Source organism: Chelonoidis abingdonii, chromosome 8 (genome assembly GCF_003597395.2).
Source record: "Chelonoidis abingdonii isolate Lonesome George chromosome 8, CheloAbing_2.0, whole genome shotgun sequence".
Lineage (NCBI taxonomy): Eukaryota > Metazoa > Chordata > Testudines > Testudinidae > Chelonoidis > Chelonoidis abingdonii.
Window position 1 is genome coordinate 5,379,763 of NC_133776.1, and position 20,620 is coordinate 5,400,382.

Consider the following 20,620-nt stretch of genomic DNA (forward strand, 5'->3'; position numbering starts at 1 on the left):
TACGCCTGGCCTGGACTCCTCTTGTAAAACAAATCAGGCACGTTGGATACAAAATCTGCTTCGAGGGAGCTAACAGCTGCCTGGGCACAGGCCAGTTCTGGGGTAGTGAAGGAACAGCTTAGAAAGATGCTAACACGGAGACTGATTCACTGCCATGTTCAGCAGGGGTTAATAGCAGAATCTTCTTCCCACACCCGAGTATCCCTTCGCAAGCAAACTCTTCTTGATTTTGCTTTCAGATGCCATGGTCATTGTCAGCGGATGGGGGAAGGAATTCTTGAAAAAACGCCCTGAAGCCTTGATGGAGGTGAGAATTATTAACCTGAGAATACCAGGATCTAGGGGCCTGAGCATAGGGGTGGGATCCAGTGTTCTGCCTCTGACACAGGCCTTCTCTATGACCTCGGGCATGTGACTTCCCCACCATGTGCCTCAGCTACCGCAGCTGTAAAATGAGGATGCTGGTGCTGGCCTCCTTCTTGGCAGCCGAGCGAGAGTTCGGGTTTGTCCAGCGCTGTGAGCCAAGCAGCATCATGGGCACGGCAGGAAGTGCCGCTGTCGATGCAGTGCAAGGGCTGCTGGAATCCTGGTAGCCTTGTCGGGTGCCATGCCTGGAAGACTCTGCAGAAAAATGCATCTGTCTAAAGCCAGAGTGGATCCAAACTCCATGCCTGTTGTGTACACCGCTGCAGTCAAACAGCCACCAGGGCCTTGAACGTGAGTAAACCCACCCCTCGGCCTAGCATCATTTCCCCAAACTCACTGCACGTGGCCGGTGACCTGGTAGAAACCGACAGACACGTGTTGAGCAATGAGCAAATATGAACGTTTTGCTCAACCACTTCATGAAAACATCGATTGCGGATGAGGCTGCCAGGAGCAGAGTCCAAAAGAGAAGCAGGTCAAATCTTCAGCACCAACTGGAGATGTGTAATATCAGCTGTGCTAATAGAATCCAAGTGGCTTGGCTTTCTCTCCCTTTACAACGCTGCATCAGATGAGAACATGGTATATTTTACTAACTCGAGCCCCACTGGGCCTCACCTGTTGCTTCAGTGTGATGTTAGTTTGCGGGTCAGCCCAGATGGCTCATCCTAGCCATCCTTTTCCCAGACAAATCCCAACAGGAGGTGCTGGGGGACCTACAGGCAGATCTCATGGTGCCAGTTTAGCCCATGGAGCATAATTATGATTTGTTTGGATGATGGTGGTGCCCACAACATGGTCAAGGGCTGTCCACATACACAGGAACATGTGGTCCTTTTCTTGAAGAGCTTAAAATCTAACAGCATATCTCCACAGCAATCTGAGGTCTGAGTGCAATCACTGATTAGATTTCCAGGCCTGAAGGAACCGCTGTCATCACTTACTCAGACCTCCTGTATAACACAGGCCTTTGGACATCCCACCAATAACTCCAGTTTGAATGCAGCAATGTGAGCATGTTCCCAGGGTTTCTGGCATGCTCACACAGCCCATGCTATAGCCTACACCGCTGCATCTACACTGATATTTTTCACCAGGCTACCATGGGTAAAGCTAGCATGGGTCTGTCTACCTGATCTGGAGTCACATTTGGGATCGCAGTGTAGACAAAACCTACAAAGTCAAGAAGAGCACAGGAGACAATCAAGAATAGGTAGCATTTGTGTGTGTGTTTGAGAACAAATACACAAATACACAGCCACCCTCAACCGATCCATGGTTAGTAGGTCAGTTGCTTGTAGGCATCGTGGTAAGGGTGGGTCTGAAAGGAGGCCATGTTGGTGGCCTTGCAGATCAGTTCTCAGAGAGCAGCATGGAAGAAGGTGCAACAAGGTGTGTGGGAGAAGCAGACAAGTGCATGGATGAGGCTGGGGCATTGGTGGGGTGATGGGGGCAGGAAGCAATGCAGTGGAGACCAGAGCAGCTCAGGGAGAGTTTATTACACCTTTGAGCAAATATCAGGAGAGCCCGTAATCATCCCCTCTGGCACCTAGGAGCCCCACGTCCACCTCCTCATCCCACCACCTCTTCTTAGCGACAGCAGCTGTGTCCTCATGTCCCTTCTTGCTCCTTAGCTGTTTCGTCCCTTCCGTCACTGGATTTACTCACGCCGGCGGCTTTTCCAGCTAGCTCCCTGTTCCATCGTGCTTTGAACCAGACTCTGTGGTCAAACAGCCGACTGTGAACAGGAACTGCAGACACGTATCTGATGGCAGGACTAGACCCTTTGTGTCACGGCATTCGGCGTGAACACCCACTCCTGCCCTCTTCTAGTGGGACATGACAAGGAAGCTGTACACAAGGAGCTGGGTCTTCTCCATCTCTGATTTCTATAGGTTAACTGACATGGTTATAGGTGTATGCCCCACGCTGGCTTGTTGTGGTGGTCTGATACCTCTGCTACCACATAGCAATTAAGAAACCTGCTACAGCATTGAGTGACGTGGGGAAGGCTCCTTTGGCTTAAGCCGTCAACACTTTTGCTTTGGGATTCAGATGTTCCAGGTTCAATCCCTGCTTCCCACTCCCAGCCAAGGGTGCATATAACAAAGAATAAAGAATGTTTGGGCTTCTGTAGCTGTGTCAGTCCCAGGATATTAGAAAGAGAAGGTGGAGGAGGTGCTTGCAGAACTCAATTTGTATTTTCTTTATCATTTCAGTGGATAATATCGATGTTTATTTATATGCTTTTTTTCTCCCAATATTTATCCATTTAAATATTCATAGGTGTGGGAAATCCTGGGAGGTTCAAGCAAAGGAAGGGCTCAGATAATTATTTCATGTCCGTTGAGGCTGATATTCAAAAAGTTAAAGCTTTATAAACCGTTACGATGCACACTGCAACCATCAAAATTTTAGTCTCGACTCAAATGCTCACAAGTTCTCAAGCAGCATTTTTCTGACTTGAGCAATGTGTGAATTTCAGTTGCTCTCGACGGAAAAATATTTCCATCGGTTTGTATGTGTGAGGTTTCTGTGTCTACAGGGTACGGTGTGTGAGATTTAGTGACATTTACCACTACTTTCAAGCCTACGTAGGTACAGCAGGGGCCGCCGCTAGGCAATGGGCACCTGGTAACTACCTGGTTTCCCTGTCTTGCAGATTGAGATCCCACTCACTGACCACGCGTTGTGCCAGGAAGCCTATGCGAAGCTGCAGAAAAAGGTGACGGACGATATGATCTGCGCTGGAGAGCAAGAAGGTGCAGCTCCACTCTATCCAACAAGCTTTGGTGCAAATGTGTCCTTCCATATGCCCCAGCGGGAAGGTCTCACCCTCATGCTGCCTGTTAGACACCTGGCTAGGGGGTGAACTCTAAGGGGGTCACAGCTCTTTACCATCTCCTCATCTGAAGCGGGGGCAGGGGGCATGTCACCCTATGCAGAGGCCAGCACGAGGCTTACGTGCCACCCAGCACAGCTTACAGTGGATCGAAGAGATGCACAGCCCTTGTGCTGCCCCACCGCATGATGTGATCCCATCAGCTGGCCCCGTCTGCTTCCCCTGCACGGGCTCTATTCCTCAGGGGACGTGGCTGGGGCTCTGTGCCCTTAGGCTGTGCTGAGGGCTGGGGCCATCAGAGGGCTCTGTCTGGCAGGGAAAGAGCAGTACTCCCAGGGTGCAGCCTGCAGCCCCCCACTCAGAGTCCGTGTCTGCCCCTCCAGAAGAGGAGGGTGACTGCACCTTGTGGCTGCAGCCAGGGGGGAGCCTGATCCTGGCCGCTGAGACTGCCTACACAGAGCCCCTCCTGCTTCCCATCCGGACAGATCCCTCTGCTGACTCTGTCCGGTCATAAAAGCGAAAGGGACCTTGAAAGGTCATTGAGTCCAGTCCCCTTCCTTCACAGCAGGACCAAGTACCATCCCTGACACATTTTTGCCCCAGATCCCTAAATGGCCCCCTCAAAAACTGAACTCATAAACATGGGTTTAGCAGGCCAGTACTCAAACCACTGAACTATCCTTCCCCCTTGTACCTTCCATATGGTCATGCCTCACATTTTGAAAATCTCTGATCTAATGCAACCAAAAGTTATTGGGCTGTTGTCAGGAATTCCTGGGTGAGCTCCCTGGCCTGCGTCAGCCAGGATATCAGAACGGATGCTCACCGCCTGGCCTTACAGCCACGAACTCTGGGAAGTTCTGCAGTGGGGATGGGTGTATGGATAGAGGTTTACTCCGTGTAGCTCCTGCAGGGGATTCAAAGGGGACGCAGCATCCGGTTTGGTTCCGGACAGATAGAGTCGCCCATACAATGCCAGGTCCTGTTTCCTAATAAGACGTGGTAGCATCTGGTTTTCACATCTCCTTGAAACTAGCTTGAGGAGTTAACCCATATTTTCTCCTGTGATGGATGTCTTTGGGTTGGGGTGACCAGATACCAAGTGTGAAAAATCAGGATGGGATGAGAAGTAATAGGTGCTTATATAAGACAAAGCCACAAACATCAGGACTGTCCCTATAAATCTGGGACATCTGGTCACCCTACTTTGCATGAACTATCAAACCAATGTCCTGGCCAAATGTAGTCACTAAAAGTTCTACACAACTTTCCATATCAGAGTGTTAACTCTGATGTCCTGGCCAAATTTTAGGTTGGGTCATTCTGCCTCCCTCTATTTCTCCTTTAATTTCAACTACATCCAGAAGTCTTCCTCCCTTCCCATCTTAAATCGTTTCTCAGCCTTGCTGTGTGCTAGTAAATAGTTGCCACGTTCGCCACTCAGAGGTGGCTGCATTTTAGTGGTGGCACGCGGCTAACCCTGTCCGTAATGTTGGAGTAGCAATTTGCAAAGTCTGCGGCACGTTTGGGTCCCTTGGGCACCCCAGAAATGACCACCCTTCTCTTCTTCCCACAGGAGGAAAAGACGCTTGTAGTGGAGATTCAGGGGGGCCCATGGTCACATTAAGCAACCAGAATAACCACTGGCAGCTGATTGGCACGGTTTCCTGGGGAGATGGATGCGGGCAGAGCAATCGGTATGGAGTGTACTCCAGTGTGTCCAAGAGCTTGGCCTGGATTAAGTTGGTCACTGGGGTGGAATATTGAATTTCTCTGGCCTGCTCACAACCGCCGGCTAGGTGAGAACAGCTGGGAGGTGCAGCAAGTTTGCCAGTTCAGCAGCAGACAATGAAGTCAGTGATACATAAATGGGTCGTTCCAATTTCTGCCAAAAAAAGCCACCTCAGGGAGATGCCTTGGATGCCTCAGAGTGTAAATTCCCTCAGCATATAGTGGCAGGAAAGACTGGATTCCTGCACCTACCTGAACTGACCTGTGACCTGAGCCCATTTCTGTAGCCAATCCTCCGGGGATAAGTCAATTTCCCCTTGATTTCCAGCCAGCCATGGACAGCTGTGCAATTTCTTGTAACTGTGCACTTACCAGGAAAGGACAGGATAAACCTGATGCCATAATCAATACTAATTATCTAGCCTGGGGGGAACCTGGCTAGAGTTTGGGGTTTTACAAAGACCATGAGACTTTTTTTTAAAAAAAAAAAAAAGCTGGGGTTTTGCAAAACTTCTCTGTTATGAACCACTGCAAAGGAAAGTTTGCTCCTTAAACCAATTATTTTTAAGACCACTGAATATTTGTAAAGTGCTTCTAATTAATTGGCAGCCTATGCTATGCAAGCAAAGGGCCCAATGCTGCAAATACTGAAGTATTCCTTACTGTGATGCTAATAGGAGCATTCAAAGTACACCTCTACCTCGATATTACGCTGTCCTTGGGAGCCAAAAAATCTTACCGCGTTATAGGTGAAACTGCGTTATATCGAACTTGATTTGATCCGCCGGAGTGCGAAGCCCCGCCCCCCCAAAGCACTGCTTTACTGTGTTATGTCCGAATTAGTGTTGTATTGGGTGGCGTTATAATGGGGTAGAGGTGTACTATGCCCAGTAATATTTCCAGGATCAACCCTTGAAAAGATAGTGTCAGAGGGATAGCTGTGTCAGTCTGTATCCACAAAAACAACAAGAAGTCCGGTGGCACCTTAAAGACTAACAGATTTATTTGGGCATAAGCTTTCCTGGGTTAAAAAACATTTTTTCAGACACAAGCCTGAGAAAGATACTCCTCTGCTTCTGGGAATAGGGTGGATGAACTTCACCCCTCTGTGTAAAGCCAACACAAGACCTATATCACAGTTAAGTCATAAGTGAGACTTAGGTGGCATGTCCAGCTCTGCCCAGGGGTGAACTTTACCTCAGCAGAAGAATGTCTTTCAAAACATGCAGCCGCTCTAAATTCAGGATCTGCCAGAGCAAAAGGGTCCTGGACCCTTGGATGTTTCAAGTTCTTTTCTCAGCGTACTGTTAGATGGGCTCTAAATTTGGCAATGTAACTTCTCCATTCCCTTTGCCAATGACTTTGTTGTTTCTAGTAGGCAGCTGCGTCTCAGTAACCCACAGGTTAAACAATGTTATTCTGTCAACACCCAATATTCACACCAAAGAAAAGGGGAGGAGGGTTTACAGCGAGCGGAACTTTGTCCAAATCTATGCCCTAATTCTGCCCCCCTTGAAACCATTAACAAAACTCCCCCTGAGCAGAGCAGCAGCCAGGTCAGACCCACTGCCTACTGGGATACACAGGCTTGCTGGTGGCATCTAGCTTTTGCACTTGAGGAGTTCCATGGCTGATACTCTAATTAAAGCCTATTAAAATAAGGTGATGCTGAGACAAATGGTGCCCACAGGATCGATCCAAAGCCCACTGAACTCAATAGACAGACGCAAATTTCAGTGAGCTTTGAATCAGGCCTGGGTCACTATTGCTCCTGCTGTGTGATGCTCACCAATCAGGTACCAGAAGGCTGCAGTGATCACATAATAAGGCTCACCATTCTGTCAACTCTGCCAGCTTCAACATCTGCTTTTCCTGGCTTCGTTGGCATGGCCTGAAAGATCCACCAGACCTGGTTGCCTCAGTCAGTCCACAGCCCGGCAAGCCAAACACACAATGATCCTTGCAAGATGCAACATGTAACGTGCAAAAAACACACCAAGCACATAGAAGATGTATGCAACATGTAGGATACACAGCACATGAGCTGCACTCTAACACAACCTGTGTAATACTTGGGCTCGTATTCTCTCTTGCATTTGAGCTACCGTAAGGGCCGCCGTTTAGCTATTGCTCTTCTAGCATCACTCAGGAAGATTGGAAGCAGGTCTCTACAACTGCAGGTGAATAGAGTTTGTTAAAAATGACTATGGCTTGTGCCTTGCAGTTTGATTATTTATAACCTTGTAAGAGCCTTAAAGAAGCACTCGGCAGCCAGCAGGGAGGTAGCTGCATATAGCCTGAGAACAAAGAGACTAACAGATGTAACTTTAGGGCCCTTGTGGCCAAGATGGAGTCTGCTCTGCAGGCAGCTCTGGCCAAGAGAAGGCACGCACAGGAATGCAGCAGGAGAAATCTCTTCCACCCCAGGGGCACCTGTTCCAAACCCCCCAGAGTGAACACACCCACCCACTGGAAAAGTACAATGGATGTAAGAAAGGGAGATATTTATTTACAGAGGGATGAGAGGAGAAAAACAACAAGGGGAAATATAGGGGGGCAGTAGAACAGGGCTGCATCCAAGCCAAGGCCCCACAGGCACAGTGTAGAGGGGCAGACACTGAGCAGTGTGTCTGCACACAGAGTTCAGGAGTCCCAAGTAAAGTTCCAGTCCAGTGGCGAGTCTTGGAGGCTCCTGGTCGTCTTCGGTGCCAGTGAAACTTTTCCCCAACAAACCCCTCTGGTGCCCTCTTCTGCCGTTAGCTGCAAAGCCCCACGGAGCAACCCCCTCCCTACTTAACTAGCTACAGCCTCCCTTCTTGTTCCCAATGCAGAGTCACCAGCCCCAGAACTCCCAGCCCCACGAGCTCTGGGCAGCCGTGATCCTGGGTCCAGCTCTGGCCTGTCCTCGGGCAATTCCCCTGGCACAGGGCTCCTCCTGGCTCCTGTCCTGGGCTGTCCCCGATCGGATCTGTCCTGCTCCGGCCTCAGGCAGGTTCTCCCTGCTTCACTTCTCCAGGGCCTGCCGACCGCCCCTCTCCCTGGAGCTCCAGCGCTGCCCCCCTGGAGTTTCCCTCCTTTTTTCTTACTCTCCCCCTCCGCCCTGGGAGAAAGATTTAAAGGGGCCATGCTCCCTAAACCCCAAAAAGGTTACACAGAAATTAACAATGTGGCTGGGCAAGTAGTAAACCGCCCCCAAAAAGTACATTTCACATCAAACTAGCTGAAAACCAATCAGTGCCTCTACTTTCCTGCTATAGCTTGAGTTGAGGGGGCACCTCTCTGCCATAGAATGGGGAGTGGGCCAGACATTGACCTCTGGGAGACCCTGGTGATACACCCTGACTGACTGTCTTTCTCCCCTGAGGAAGGCAGGATGGGGGAGATATATAGAGAATGGCAGGTAGAAGGTCATTGGGTCACTTCCCAGAAAACCCAGTGGAAGGGGAAAATGGGGTGACCTGTTGTGGGGTTGTCATAAAGCATGTGTCCCAATTCTGAACCTTAGCGTCCAAAACGGGTGCCTGGATGAAACCTCCAAGCTTAATTACCAGCTTAGATCGGATAACGCTGCCACCAGCCAGGAATTCCAGTGCCTGGCTCACTCTGGTCTCCCCAAAACCTTCCTTGGGGGGACCCCAAAACTCAGATGCCCTGAGTCTCACAACAAAGGGAAACAACCCGCTCCCCTTGTCTCCTCATTACTTCCTCCCTGGATGACCCTGGAAGATCGCCCTGTTTCAATTCCTCCCACCAATTCCCTGGTGAGCTGCAGACTCAATCTCCTTGAGCCCCAACTAGACAAAAATCAACAAGTTTTAAAAAGAAAGCTTTATATAAAAAGAGAGAAAAAGAACATAAAAATGGTCTCTTATCAAGGTGACATATATAGGGTTATTGGCTTAAAAGAACAACAAATGAATAAACAGCTATCAAAAAGAAATTACAATTAAAACATTCAGCAAACTACACACGTGACAAAAAAAAAATATAGCCCAATGTCTTTCTACCTTTGTACTTACTAAGGGAAACGAAATTAGAAAGCCTGGAGATAGAGTATCCCCCTCAGGGACTAGAGATCAACAGAGCACGAACAAAGAACACACCAAACTTCCTCCCTGACTTAGAAAAATCTGTTTCCTGATTCGGCCTCTGTCGGTTTTGGTTCCTCTTGTTAAACCCTTTACAGGTAAAAGAAAATATAACCCTTAGCTATCTGTTTATGACAGAGGAGAACCCCCTCAGCCAGGCAAAACTCCAAGAAGGTGACACACACACACACACACACACAAGGGCGGCCAGCACATCCCTCGGCCCGTGCCACTTCCCGTAGCCCCCATTGGCCTGGAGCAGCAAACCACGACCAGTGGGAGCCGTGATCAGCCGAACCTGCGGACACAGCAGGTAAACAAACCGGCCCGGCCTGCCAGGGGCTTTCCCTGAACAAGCAGCAGGCCAGCTGTGAGAACCACTGCCACAGAATGTGTTTCAGGCCTGAAAATCCTAGTTTGGAGGCTAAAGGAAATGGAAGACTTTTTTTCTTAGGAAAGGGCAAAATCAAAGTCTGGCTCCTGTAGCATCAACCCCTGGGCCCCAGGATCCACACTTTGACAGCTCCAGAGTAGCTATCACCCAGCCAGAGTTGATGAATCGCTACTACAAGAAACGTTTCTCTCCCTTGATAGCTCTGCAGTTAATCACTGATGCTGGACCTGGAGCCCATCTGGCCTCACTTCCCTCTGTTCATTAACTGCACAGAGGTGCTGTGCTGGGCTTTGGCCCCTCTGTGCTCACTCAGCAGCTGATCCTTGCAGCAGAGGGCTAGAAAACAGGGCGCAGAAGAGAAAAGAAAAAGCAATGACGGACACCACCTTTGCTGGCACCTCTTGACCTGTGGGTGGCACAAGCCCTGTTCTGCAGCCAGAGGCTGGCTGACTCTGCGGAGAGCGCAAGGCAGGCAGAATCTGGCTGCTGTGTCCAAGGACGAGGACAAGGTCACTCGGATGGCGCATGTCCACTCACTGACTCTGTGACCAACAAGGGGTCGGGCACCTGCAGTTGCACACGCCTTATGCATGGTGTGTACCACGGGCAGGCCCTTGTGTTCTGCCCACCGAACTCACTCAGTGGCAGCTTCCAGACCGGCTACAACAAGGACAAGTAAGGGAGAATGGGTCAGCGGTGCGTACCACGCAAAAACTGCCAGGGGGCACCCAGCTTGCCAGAGAAATATTGGCCCAGAGACACTGGGATACAGGGCACTACGGTGGGCTACTACAGACCTAGCCTCAGGAGGAGAACCTCAGTGTGCGCTTGCTCTCCCACCTTGCTGGCCTAGGGGGAATGGCCAGCTGCAGTAACTGACCCTTACACACACACACACACACACATGCACACGAGCTGTAACTCAGCCATCACAGAGGAGCTAGGTAAAAGCATGGATCTGCTGCAAAATTCAGCTCTGGAGCTCCACCTCCACCAAGAACTGAGACTGAATCTTTCTGTGCTACATCACATTACTGCTGTGTGCCTCAGTTTCTCCATCTGCAAAATGGAGGTAACAATGGTCCAGGAATGCTTGCCCTGTGCTCCAAAAATATAACTGCTCAATAATATTATTTTTTAAACTCTGATCTAATGATTTCTCCTAGTGCCTACTGGTCAGTAAGCCAGCTGCAGTACCTGAGACTGCAATGAATCCCTGGAGTTTTCCTTTCACTGATCAATTATTGCATAAACTCAGTCAAGGAAGGAGAAAGACTAAGGAAGATTCTTAAGCAGGACTTAGAACCAGGTTCTGATCTCATAGACACCAGGATAGATTCATAGAACATCAGGGTTAGAAGGGATGCTAAGAGGTCATCTAGTCCAACCCCCTGTTCATAGCAGGACCAACCCTCAGACAGATTTTTGCTACAGCTCCTGAAATGGCTGCTCAAGGATTGAACTCGGAACTGTGGGTCTATCAGGCTAATGCTCAAAGCACTGAGTTATCCCTCCCCCCAAGTAATGACAGCTACTCAGATGAAGTCAATGGTACAAGGATACTGCCCTAAAAATGCCTACTGACAGCAATTAAATTAGACAGAAAACCACTGTGAGGGTAGATTAGGCTGCCGCTGTTGCTGCTGAGTTCAGAATTGTATCATCTGTATTCCAGTTTGTGATGGGAACTGTCCAAACACGTAGCAAGAGCCAGGCCCTGTCCTGAAAAGCTTTCAGTCTAGCCAGACAAACAATGGGACAAAGCAATGATCTTCATCCTCCTTTCCCCAGAGAGAGTAAGTGACATGCCAGGGTCACACCAGGAGTCTGTGGCAGAGAAGCTACAACAGGTTTATTTTTAAAAAATCTCCTTTTTATTTGAAGAAATGTTTTTTTAGCAAATGAGGCCCAGTACTTTTCTGTAGCATCTGTCCCAGGAATGCCATTTGGCACAGCGTGATGAGACTCGGGGCTGGTGCACAATGGAAACCAACTGTCAGTGTGATTCTTTGGAACAGACAGGGCATTCCCAACGGAGACGAGGGGCATCACAACCAGCGCTGGGCAATGCTGTCATACCACACACACTCGCGCGCTCCCCTCAGAAGGGGGGAAGGGTTGCAGCACAAACCCCACGACATCGGAGCTGGAGCAAACCCCTGGGCAGTCTGCTTTGCCTGGGGACTGTGGAAGTTCCTCTCCTATTGACTGGAATGGAGCATGTCAGGCACAGTGCCCAGCATTGTTCTGGGTGAGGGGGTTGGCCGGGCCTGACCTCCCGAGCCGTTCAGTCCCAGACGTTGTTCCAGCAGCCAACCCCCTGGTTTGGGGAGTGGGGCTTTCCTGGCCTTTCCCCACCAGTGGGAATGAAGACTCGAGCGCAAATGGTGGGGTGCGGCGTTTGGTCACCCCCTGTGCCTGGTGCAGCAAAGGCGGGGATGGAAGGTGAGCGTGGCTGAAATCAGCACCCGCTCCAAGCCCCTTCTTCCACTGAGGAACCCCAGGGAGGCTCCTAAAGTCAGAGGGGCCTCAGGTCAGAGCTCTTAGTATGTCATTTCTTTTCAGCCTCATCTACACGTATATGAACAATGTGCCCGTGTGCAAGTGAGAGGGTGTGAATGTGCATGTGTACTGGGAAGGGCAAGAGCTGTCAGAAGACATCAAGTCACACCTGCAAAGGCAACAGGAAACACGTTATTCGTGGAAACAAGGAACACAGCTGCTCCTCCCTAAAAAGAAACCTCAGAAAAGGCCCCACTGCTACATGAGTCTGGCTTGTGCCCTCGGTCGCAGTGGAAGAGCTGAAATCATTGGCACCAGTGGCCTTTCATCAGGGGTTACTTTGGCCTATGTTTCACTGGATGTGTATTTTCAAAGCTCAATAGCTAAGAAACAGTGTAAACAAACACAGGCCTGGTGGGAAGTCCCTGGCCACTTTTTAGCAGCCAAAAAGCCACTTTGGCTTGAAAGACAGAGCCACAAATGAATTCAACTTCGTTAGAATGCCCAGCGTTGTGCCCTGGGTTTAGTATAGAGCAAGCAGAAATAATTAACTCTCAGTCACAGCAACTTTCTCACTGCTGAAAGTGCCCAGCAGAAATTTTCAAATATCTTAGCTGGCTAGTAGGTAAAATAAAGAGGAGCACGTAGCTCGGGACTCTCCCCTGGTTGCCCAGATAAGATTTTGGTTGCCTTTAAATTAGGCCAGCCATATGTTTGACTAACTGCAGACTCGGTTGCTTCAGGCTGGATTCTGTGCAAGGCCCGAGGAATATTTCTGAGGATCTAGCTACCTCATAGTTTTATACTCCTGCCCACCATTGCAGCAGCCAATCACTTTCCAAGTACCATCAATAGCAACAGCAAAGTCCAGAGTGGATTTTATGGCACTTCTCCCTTTGCAGGGTAAAAACTCAGGGGTGGGGTTTACATTTGTTTAGATTTTATTAATTTCGATTTGGCTTTAGTTTGGAGGGGTCGGTTAGGCAGAAGGGGCAAAACTGAGATGAGAGGAGGAACATTCATTGTATTGCACTTCAACAGCACAGACCCCGACTGAGATTTAACCCAAACAGGCTTCTCTAGGCTACTTCTGTCCCTGAGTCAATCATTGTAGCCAAAAGGCAATAGCTGGTTAAAAGTGTTATCTGGGAGGAATCAAATCTCAGGCTAAGGGTGCAGGACGCCATCTGCAGGCACAGGCTCAGTGCAACACTTCGGTTGATGCCTCTCTCCTCTGGGTTCAGGACAGAGATTCCTTTTCATACCCAGCGTAATGGGGGGGGGGGAATGGGGGCTTGCCGGGGAGGGGGCAGGAAACTCACTAGAATAGCATGTTGTGGGAGCATTGCACAATTGCACCAAGCAAGGCCATGCAGCAGCATCTCTGATTGCCTGTGGCAGGGAATGGTTACAAGTGAGGATTATCTGTGCCCACCCAATGTGTGTAACTCAAACACCTCCCTGAGGCGAGTCAGCACTGCCCCTCGGACATAAGAGCAAGATGGACAGAGTGGGAGCTTCAAAACATTAAGACTGCAACATCCTGAATTCCGGCAATGCCAGGCTAAGGTTGCCCGTGCAGCTTTAATTCAGCTCCCTTGTGCCTATGAATTCTGATAAGGTAATTTACATGATCAGATGCTATATTTTCCCCAGGACCTCTGCTTCTTTCAGTGCACAAGACAGGTGGTTCTCGGGAATGACGCAGGGCTGAGAAGCGAATGAGGATAGATAGCCCCTGCCTCATTTGGTGCAGAAGTTGGTACTGAATGGGTGAACCTATGCCATGCCCCACTCCCCAGCCAAAGGAGAGGAACCACTGAATCCAGGCTACAAAAGAATCCTTAGAACTGTGGGTAAATTGCCTAGTCAGCTGCTTCAGCTGCTTTTGGTTCATTATGAAATATACTCAAGACTAAATAATCAATGTCACTTGATACAGCTTAGAGCAAAGGGGGCAAAGAGAACTCAGTGGTTTGAGCATTGGCCTACTAAACCCAGGGTTGTGAACTCAATCCTTAAGGGGGCCATTTAGGGATCTATTACCAGCATAAAAAGTAAGCGTGCTAGTCAGTGTATATAAGTCAACAGGAACAATCCATTTCAAGGGCAAACCAAAGAGTTGCTTCACCGTTAACCACAACATTACACATGTGGCTTTGTAACTACCCAACCTGAATTAGGGCACTTAAAGAGACAGCAACTAAGCTTCCCCATCACCTTGGCTTTTTCAGTTACTTACTTTTTTTTAGAGACACACAGTTATTGACGGAACAATTCATTTCCTGCACAAGGGGAAAAAAGAGTGACAAACACAAAAGGTACCTGACTACGTTGCAGCGAAGCAGTCGGTGTTATGAGTTGCATTAGGGATACATATCATTTTTGTAACAGTTGGATCCACGATTTTGGGCATGTTTAGTCTAGAGAAGAGGAGGCTGAGGGAGGATGTGATAACTCTCTTCAACTACGTCCAAGGCAAGAGGACAGTGATCAACTATTCTCCATGTCCACCAAGGGGAGGACAACAAGCAATGGGCTTTGTTTGCAGCAATGGTGATTTAGGCTGGATATCAGAAAAACCTTCAGGGATAGCTAGGCACTGGAACAGGTTACCAAGTAAGGCTGTGGAATCTCCGTCACTGAACGTTTTTGAAAGCAGGGGAGACAAACTTCTATCCGGGATGGTCTAGGTTTATTTTATCCTGCCTTGGCGTGGCGGGTGGTGGACTAGATGACCTCTTGAGTTCCCCTCCAGCCTGACATTGCTATGATTCTCTTTTGAATTAGTTCATTTCCTTAGGCCCATCTTTCCTCAAATAGTTCAGTTGCTAAATCCAGTCTCTCTCCTGTTGTTCAGTTTTCAGTGTCAAATGCCTTAAAAAGCAGGAAGGTAACAGATAGAACCAGCTGTATCAGTCATCATAACTCATGTTCATTATTAACGTAGCTCCTTTCTGCGTTCATGGATCCAACGTGTTGGTTACTGGATTTGTCAAAAAGTCCAGACAAATAATTTCAGTCTCTGGGGCTGTTCACAAACTGTTTGTTTTAGCCATTCATTACTCCTGGTGTGTGGTTGGTGACCTAAGTCATGTGGTATCGTTTCTGCTCCTTGATTAGCTAACTGGAAGTTTTCAAACAGGAGAATAATAACTAGAGAAAAGCAAGGGATGACTGATGTAGTTCTGGCTGAAATTTTCCAACGCAGAATCGTTCCCACCAGAATTCATGAAGTTTTGGGGGACTTTTGAAAATGTTCTGGAATCCCTAGCAATTATCTACACACTCAGGTAGAACAAGTAATGCAAGCTCACCAGTCACAGCAAACCAAACTAGCTGACTGTATTTGCAATGATTCATGAATCGGGGGCGGGGGGGGTTACCCCCACTATTTGAATAGCTTTAGGTTTCAACTGCTCAAATCCAAATAATACAGAAAACACAGCAAAACTTGAAAACACAGGAACTCGTGTCCTGGGGTAAATCATGTGATGGTAGCTGAACTGGTGGCATTGTGTCTTTGGATGTCCCATGGTACAATGTGTCTTTGGGTCTTCCATAATACATCGTGTGTTTGGGCCTCTGATGTATTCCCAACCGACAAGCCTCACAATGGTCACTCCGATGTGGTCCATAGTGCTGTCCTATCACTGTAACCTCAGATAACTGGGCCACATACTCTCCATAGCATTTCTCCCTAATGCTGATGACCAAGTTCTCCAAGACCCTCTGGACACTTTCCTCCTTGAAATTTGGCTCTTCTAACTTACCCTCGGAGCACTCATAACATTCTTGTCTAAAGACTCTCATCTTCACCCAACCTTTTCTCCTGTGCTGGTCCAGGTACATGTGGAACAGAATAACCACTTGAACTGATGACCAGGAATGCTGGCACCTTGAGCACTGGAAGCTAAAAAGAGGAAAGAGATATAGCATGCATAGGTGACCAGATGTCCCGATATTATCAGGACCATCCCAATAAGAGAGGCTTTGTCTTATATAGGCAATTATTGCCTCCCCCACCCCAAAAAGAGTGTCTCCATGTTTGGCAGCTCCAGTAGCTGCCTGTAGGTGTGGTTGAGCTGCTTGCCTGCAGGCAGGAGAGGCTCCACTCCCGCTCCTGCCTAAGCTCAGTATGGGGTTTGTAGATCCCATTACAGCAACCAACCAGCAGTGCCTGCTACCAAACTCAAGGCTAATTAAAGACATGGGGCCAACCCCAGATCCGGTGTAAGCAGGTGTAATGCTCACCACGCAATGTCCACCACTGCCTTGTCATATTTTAATGCATTTCAATGTAATTACAGATTCACAGATTCTAAGGCCAAAAGGGACCATTGTGATCATCTAGTCTGACCTCCTGCGTAACACAGGCCAGAGAACTGCCCTAAAATAATTCCTAGAGCAGAGCTTTTAGAAAAACATTCAGTCTTGATTTTAAAATGACCACTGATGGAGAATCCACTTTGGTAAATTGTTCCAATGGTTAATTACTCTCACTGTTAAAAATTTACGCCTTATTTCTAGCCTTAATTTCTCTAGCTTCAACTTCTAGCCACTGGGTCCTCTTAGACCTTTCTCTTCTAGATTGAAAGCCCATTATTCAATATTTGTTCCCCATGTAGATAGTTATAGACTGTCATCAAGTCACCTCTTAACCTTCACTTTGTTAAGCTAAATAGATGGAGCTCTTTCAGTCTACTGCTATAAGACATGGTTTCTAATCCTTTATTCATTCTCATGGCTCTTCTTTGAACCCTCTCCAATTTATCACCATGCTTCTTGAATTGTGGGCACCAGAACTGGACACAGGATTCCAGCAGCGCTCTCTCCAATGCCAAATTCAGAGCTAAAATAATCTCTCTGCTCCTACGTGAGATTCTCCTGTTTATGCGTCCCTGGGTTGGATTAGTGCTTTTGGCCTCACATACAGCAGATTGTTCACCACCCCTCCCAAATCTTTTTACAATGAGGTAAAACCAGAGTAGCACCTTGCATCAGGCACCATCGATGTCAGTCCAGCACCTTCCAGCAGCACTAAATGTACCAGAGGCTTTCACAACAATACATGCCCTTGGGGTGGGATTGCCCTGACTGCCAGCCGACTGGATAGCTATCTATCCATATTCATACTGTATCTACTTGATGGGCAAATCCTCAGCTGGTGTAAACTGACCTAGCTCCAGGGCACCCAAAGGAACTACTCTGATTTACAATAGCTGAAGATCAGGCTAGTCCCTACCTGTTCTGATACCACGCTGCACCCCCGAAGCAGCCAGCAGCAGGTCCAGTCCCTTGGCGGGGGGGCCACAGGGCTCCACACACTGCCCCCAGCCCATGCACCAGCTCCGCACTCCCATTGGCCAGGAACTGGCCAATGGGTGTTGGAGGGGGGAACAGTGCCTGCGGGTGAAAGCTGCGTGAAGCTGCTTGTGCGCCTCTGCCTAGGGGCCAGACCTGCTGCTGGCCACTTCCGGGGCACAGCGTGGTCCGTGGTGCCAGGACAGGCAGGAAGCCTGCCTCTGCACCCCAGCTGTGCCGCTGACCGTGAGCCGCCCTATGTAAGACCATGCCCCAACCCACGCCCCAATCCCCTGCCTCCCACACACAAACCCAGAGACCCTTCCTGCACACCAAACCCCTCATCCCCAGCCCCACCCCAAAGCCTGCACTCCCAGTCCAGAGCCCTGACCCCCTCCTGCACCCCAATCCCTGCCCCAGCCCTGAGCCCCCCCAAACCCAGAGCCCCTGCTGCACCCCAAACTCCTCGTCCCTGGCCCCACCCTGCAGCCCTCACTGCTACATTCCAACCTTCTGCCCCAGCCCTGAGCCCTTCCCACACCCCAACCCCTCATCCCCAGCTCCACTGGGTCGCGGGCATCAACAATTTTCTTCAACTAGGACACCAGAAAAAAAGTTTGAAAACCCCTGGCTCTTGTCACTATAGTATCTGGACACCTCACAATCCTTAAAGCATTTATGCCCACAACACCCCTGTGAGGCAGGGAAGTTCTCTCACCCCCATTTTACAGATGGGAAACTGAGGCACAGAGAGGCTAAGACCCAGATCCTCAGAGCTACTTAGCCAGGTGGGGGCTTGAACCCAGATCCCCCAAACCTTATGATAGTGCCATAACTACTGAAGCATTAGAAGGAGCACCTCCTCACTAGGCCCTGGAGACAGTCCCTAATTTGTACTAGGCTTGCTGCACTTCTACGCTGCCTTCAGAGCTGGGGGCCTGGCCAGCAGCCGCCACTTTCCAGCCGCCCAGCCAGTGCTTAATTTGTCCTGGGGCTTGCCGAGGCGGAAGCCCAGCACCTCTTTCATTACAAATTAAGCACTGGCTCAGGTTGCTGTCCCGGTGCCATCTCCATGTCCAACAACTTTCAAATAGCATAAGAAAGAGACTATATAAAACCCAAACAAAAAGCTAAACTTCTAAAACAAGAGGTGTAGCAGCAGCTTTTGCAGAAGCAGGGAGAGGGAGGGGCATATGATGGCTGGAACAGAAAATGCCTCTAAAAGAGGGTTTCAGAGTAGCAGTCGTGTTAGTCTGTACCTGCAAAAAGAACAGGAGTACTTGTGGCACCTTAGAGACTAACAAATTTATTAAAATAAATATGTTAGTCTCTAAGGTGCCACAAGTACTCCTGTTCTTTTTTCTAAAAAAGAAGAAACATTTTTGAAAGTGGGGGATGCATTTAAAGGCATAATTAAAGCAATTGAATATATGCTACTACACCCCCTCACACACACACACACACTGCATCCCTCACTAAAAATAGATCATTCGTCGATGACTAAGGAGGTGGTGATATATGTGAAGTCCTAAAGGAATGTCCAGCTGCCCAATCAGCTGCTGCTTCTCACCTGGCAAATGCATGTTCTTGCAGTGATTATTTCCAACCAGGTCCCAAGTCATTGTAATCAAGGTTCTGGTCCATCTTTAGGTCCCAGTGGTCTTGTGGCTTCACCTCCTCTACCTTCTCATAAAACATTTCTCTCCAAGAATCCATGTTCAGCTTCTTCATCACTCCTGATGTTCGTGAGGACACTCCAAAGTGTGCTAAGTTACACATGGAGTTTCGATTGTTTTCTTCCCACTTCTATCTCATCACCTGCTGAGCAGCAGGGTGGGGTTCGAGTTCCTTCGCTGCTAGAGATACCGGATAACTTCTGTGTGTGTGAGAAATGAAACTGAAAGGAGTTTTAGTTCCAAAGCCAATCTGGTTCTCCAGTTTCTGCCTGGGGTATACGATAAGGACTGTATTTCTGAGATGGGTGAATGCCTCCAAATGATGTGTGTGAATAGTCACTCAAATAAAAAGCTGGACTGGCTTTGTTTTCCCCATTGGTATTCAGATTCAGCAGAGCCGGGCCATGTGAACACTGAAACAGGCAGAGAAGAAAATGGGACAACTTCATCCCAGGGCCTAGGTTTTTCCCATGTCATTGTGTCAGCATGCAAATGTCATGACATCTGGAGAAAAAATGGGCTTCTTCATTGCCCATGGCTGCTACACTAGCATGACATAGGACAGAGCCATGGAAGCAGGACCAGTCAGCCAGTCCCTTGTCAAGAACTCCTCCAGGAAAGTCTCTCTCCAGCACTCAGCCCTGCAGGACTGGGCCATTCTGTCACTTAGTCCTCCGGTTCTGAACTGCTGCTACTACTTTGTTCTGTGGCTGTTCTTCAGCATCTCCTTTGGCGATTCCTCCTCCTCCTCCCTCAGTGGAGTTACCTCCACTTACATCAGCTCTGCATCCCAACACCCATGTGTTGTATAGACCCCAGAGCACTAACTGGGCTGGTATCTCTTACTCCATCAAACCAAGACAGTTCTTGCTAAAATTGGAAGGCATCGTGATCCCGCCAACAGCCATCGTGGTAGCTATTTTAAGAACTTATTCCTGGTCAAATTTAATCAGGCAGTTAACGCATTAAGAATACAGCCCTATGGGCAGATATTGGGAATGACGTTTTCATGTGCTGGTGGGACATGATGGGACAGATACATGCTGTACACAATGGGGACCCTTCACTTGTTCTCCAGCGGGTAGCTTAGTGGTTAATAGACCTCAGCGTGCTGTTAGGCCAATAGCTTTAGTTCCAGACTTTAGCTATTACGGTGTAGATGTGACATGGGTTTGTGGAGTCCCCACACCCCAGATCAGCAGCAGTGCTGTGAAGGCCAACCCTGCCACCGAGCCGTGATTGGCTAAAGGACGGGCAAGCAGGAGAAGCATCTCCCCACACACCCAGCCTTGGCTGGCGAGAGACCTGCCAAGACATCCTTCCCCTTCATCCCGCTGCCAGCTCTCCTCTGATTGGAGGGTGAGTGTGACAGTCATCTGCTGCAGTGGGTTTGCCATTCCAGGCTACAGGAGGGGGCGAGTGCTGGCTGGACAAAGCCAGCCCAACCAGAGCCTGATCTGGGAGGGATGGTGGGGCAAGCCCAGGGCGCAGCCTGAGCATGTCGCCTCATCGCCCTGCACTGCACCCTAGCCCGGGACTGAGGCACTGAGGCTGGAGGGATCGTGAAGACTTTGAGTGTTAGATGGACGCAGAGCTTCCTCATAGGCATCTGGGATTTCTGTTACACTCCCACTGAGTGGCTACTGTTCCCAATGAC

General features: G+C 49.1%; 2 protein-coding genes across 2 annotated transcripts in view; one reads left to right on the top strand and one right to left on the bottom strand.

Annotated features, from left to right (window-relative positions):
• MASP1 (MBL associated serine protease 1) overlaps positions 1–5,473 on the top strand; it is a 69,893-nt gene extending 64,420 nt beyond the window's left edge. The window contains exons 14-16 of the mRNA XM_032777302.2: positions 240–307; positions 3,089–3,188; positions 4,845–5,473. Of these exons, the coding sequence (XP_032633193.1) occupies positions 240–307; positions 3,089–3,188; positions 4,845–5,035 (359 nt within the window). The 3' untranslated portion in view covers positions 5,036–5,473. The remainder of the gene's footprint in view (positions 1–239; positions 308–3,088; positions 3,189–4,844) is intronic.
• Positions 5,474–11,332: 5,859 nt separating this feature from the next.
• LOC116823019 (receptor-transporting protein 1-like) lies at positions 11,333–20,592 on the bottom strand. The gene is given in 2 exon segments (XM_032777299.2): positions 11,333–15,896; positions 18,858–20,592. Coding segments are annotated over 2 exon segments (702 nt in total). The 5' UTR covers positions 19,067–20,592; the 3' UTR covers positions 11,333–15,403.
• Positions 20,593–20,620: the final 28 nt, after the last annotated feature.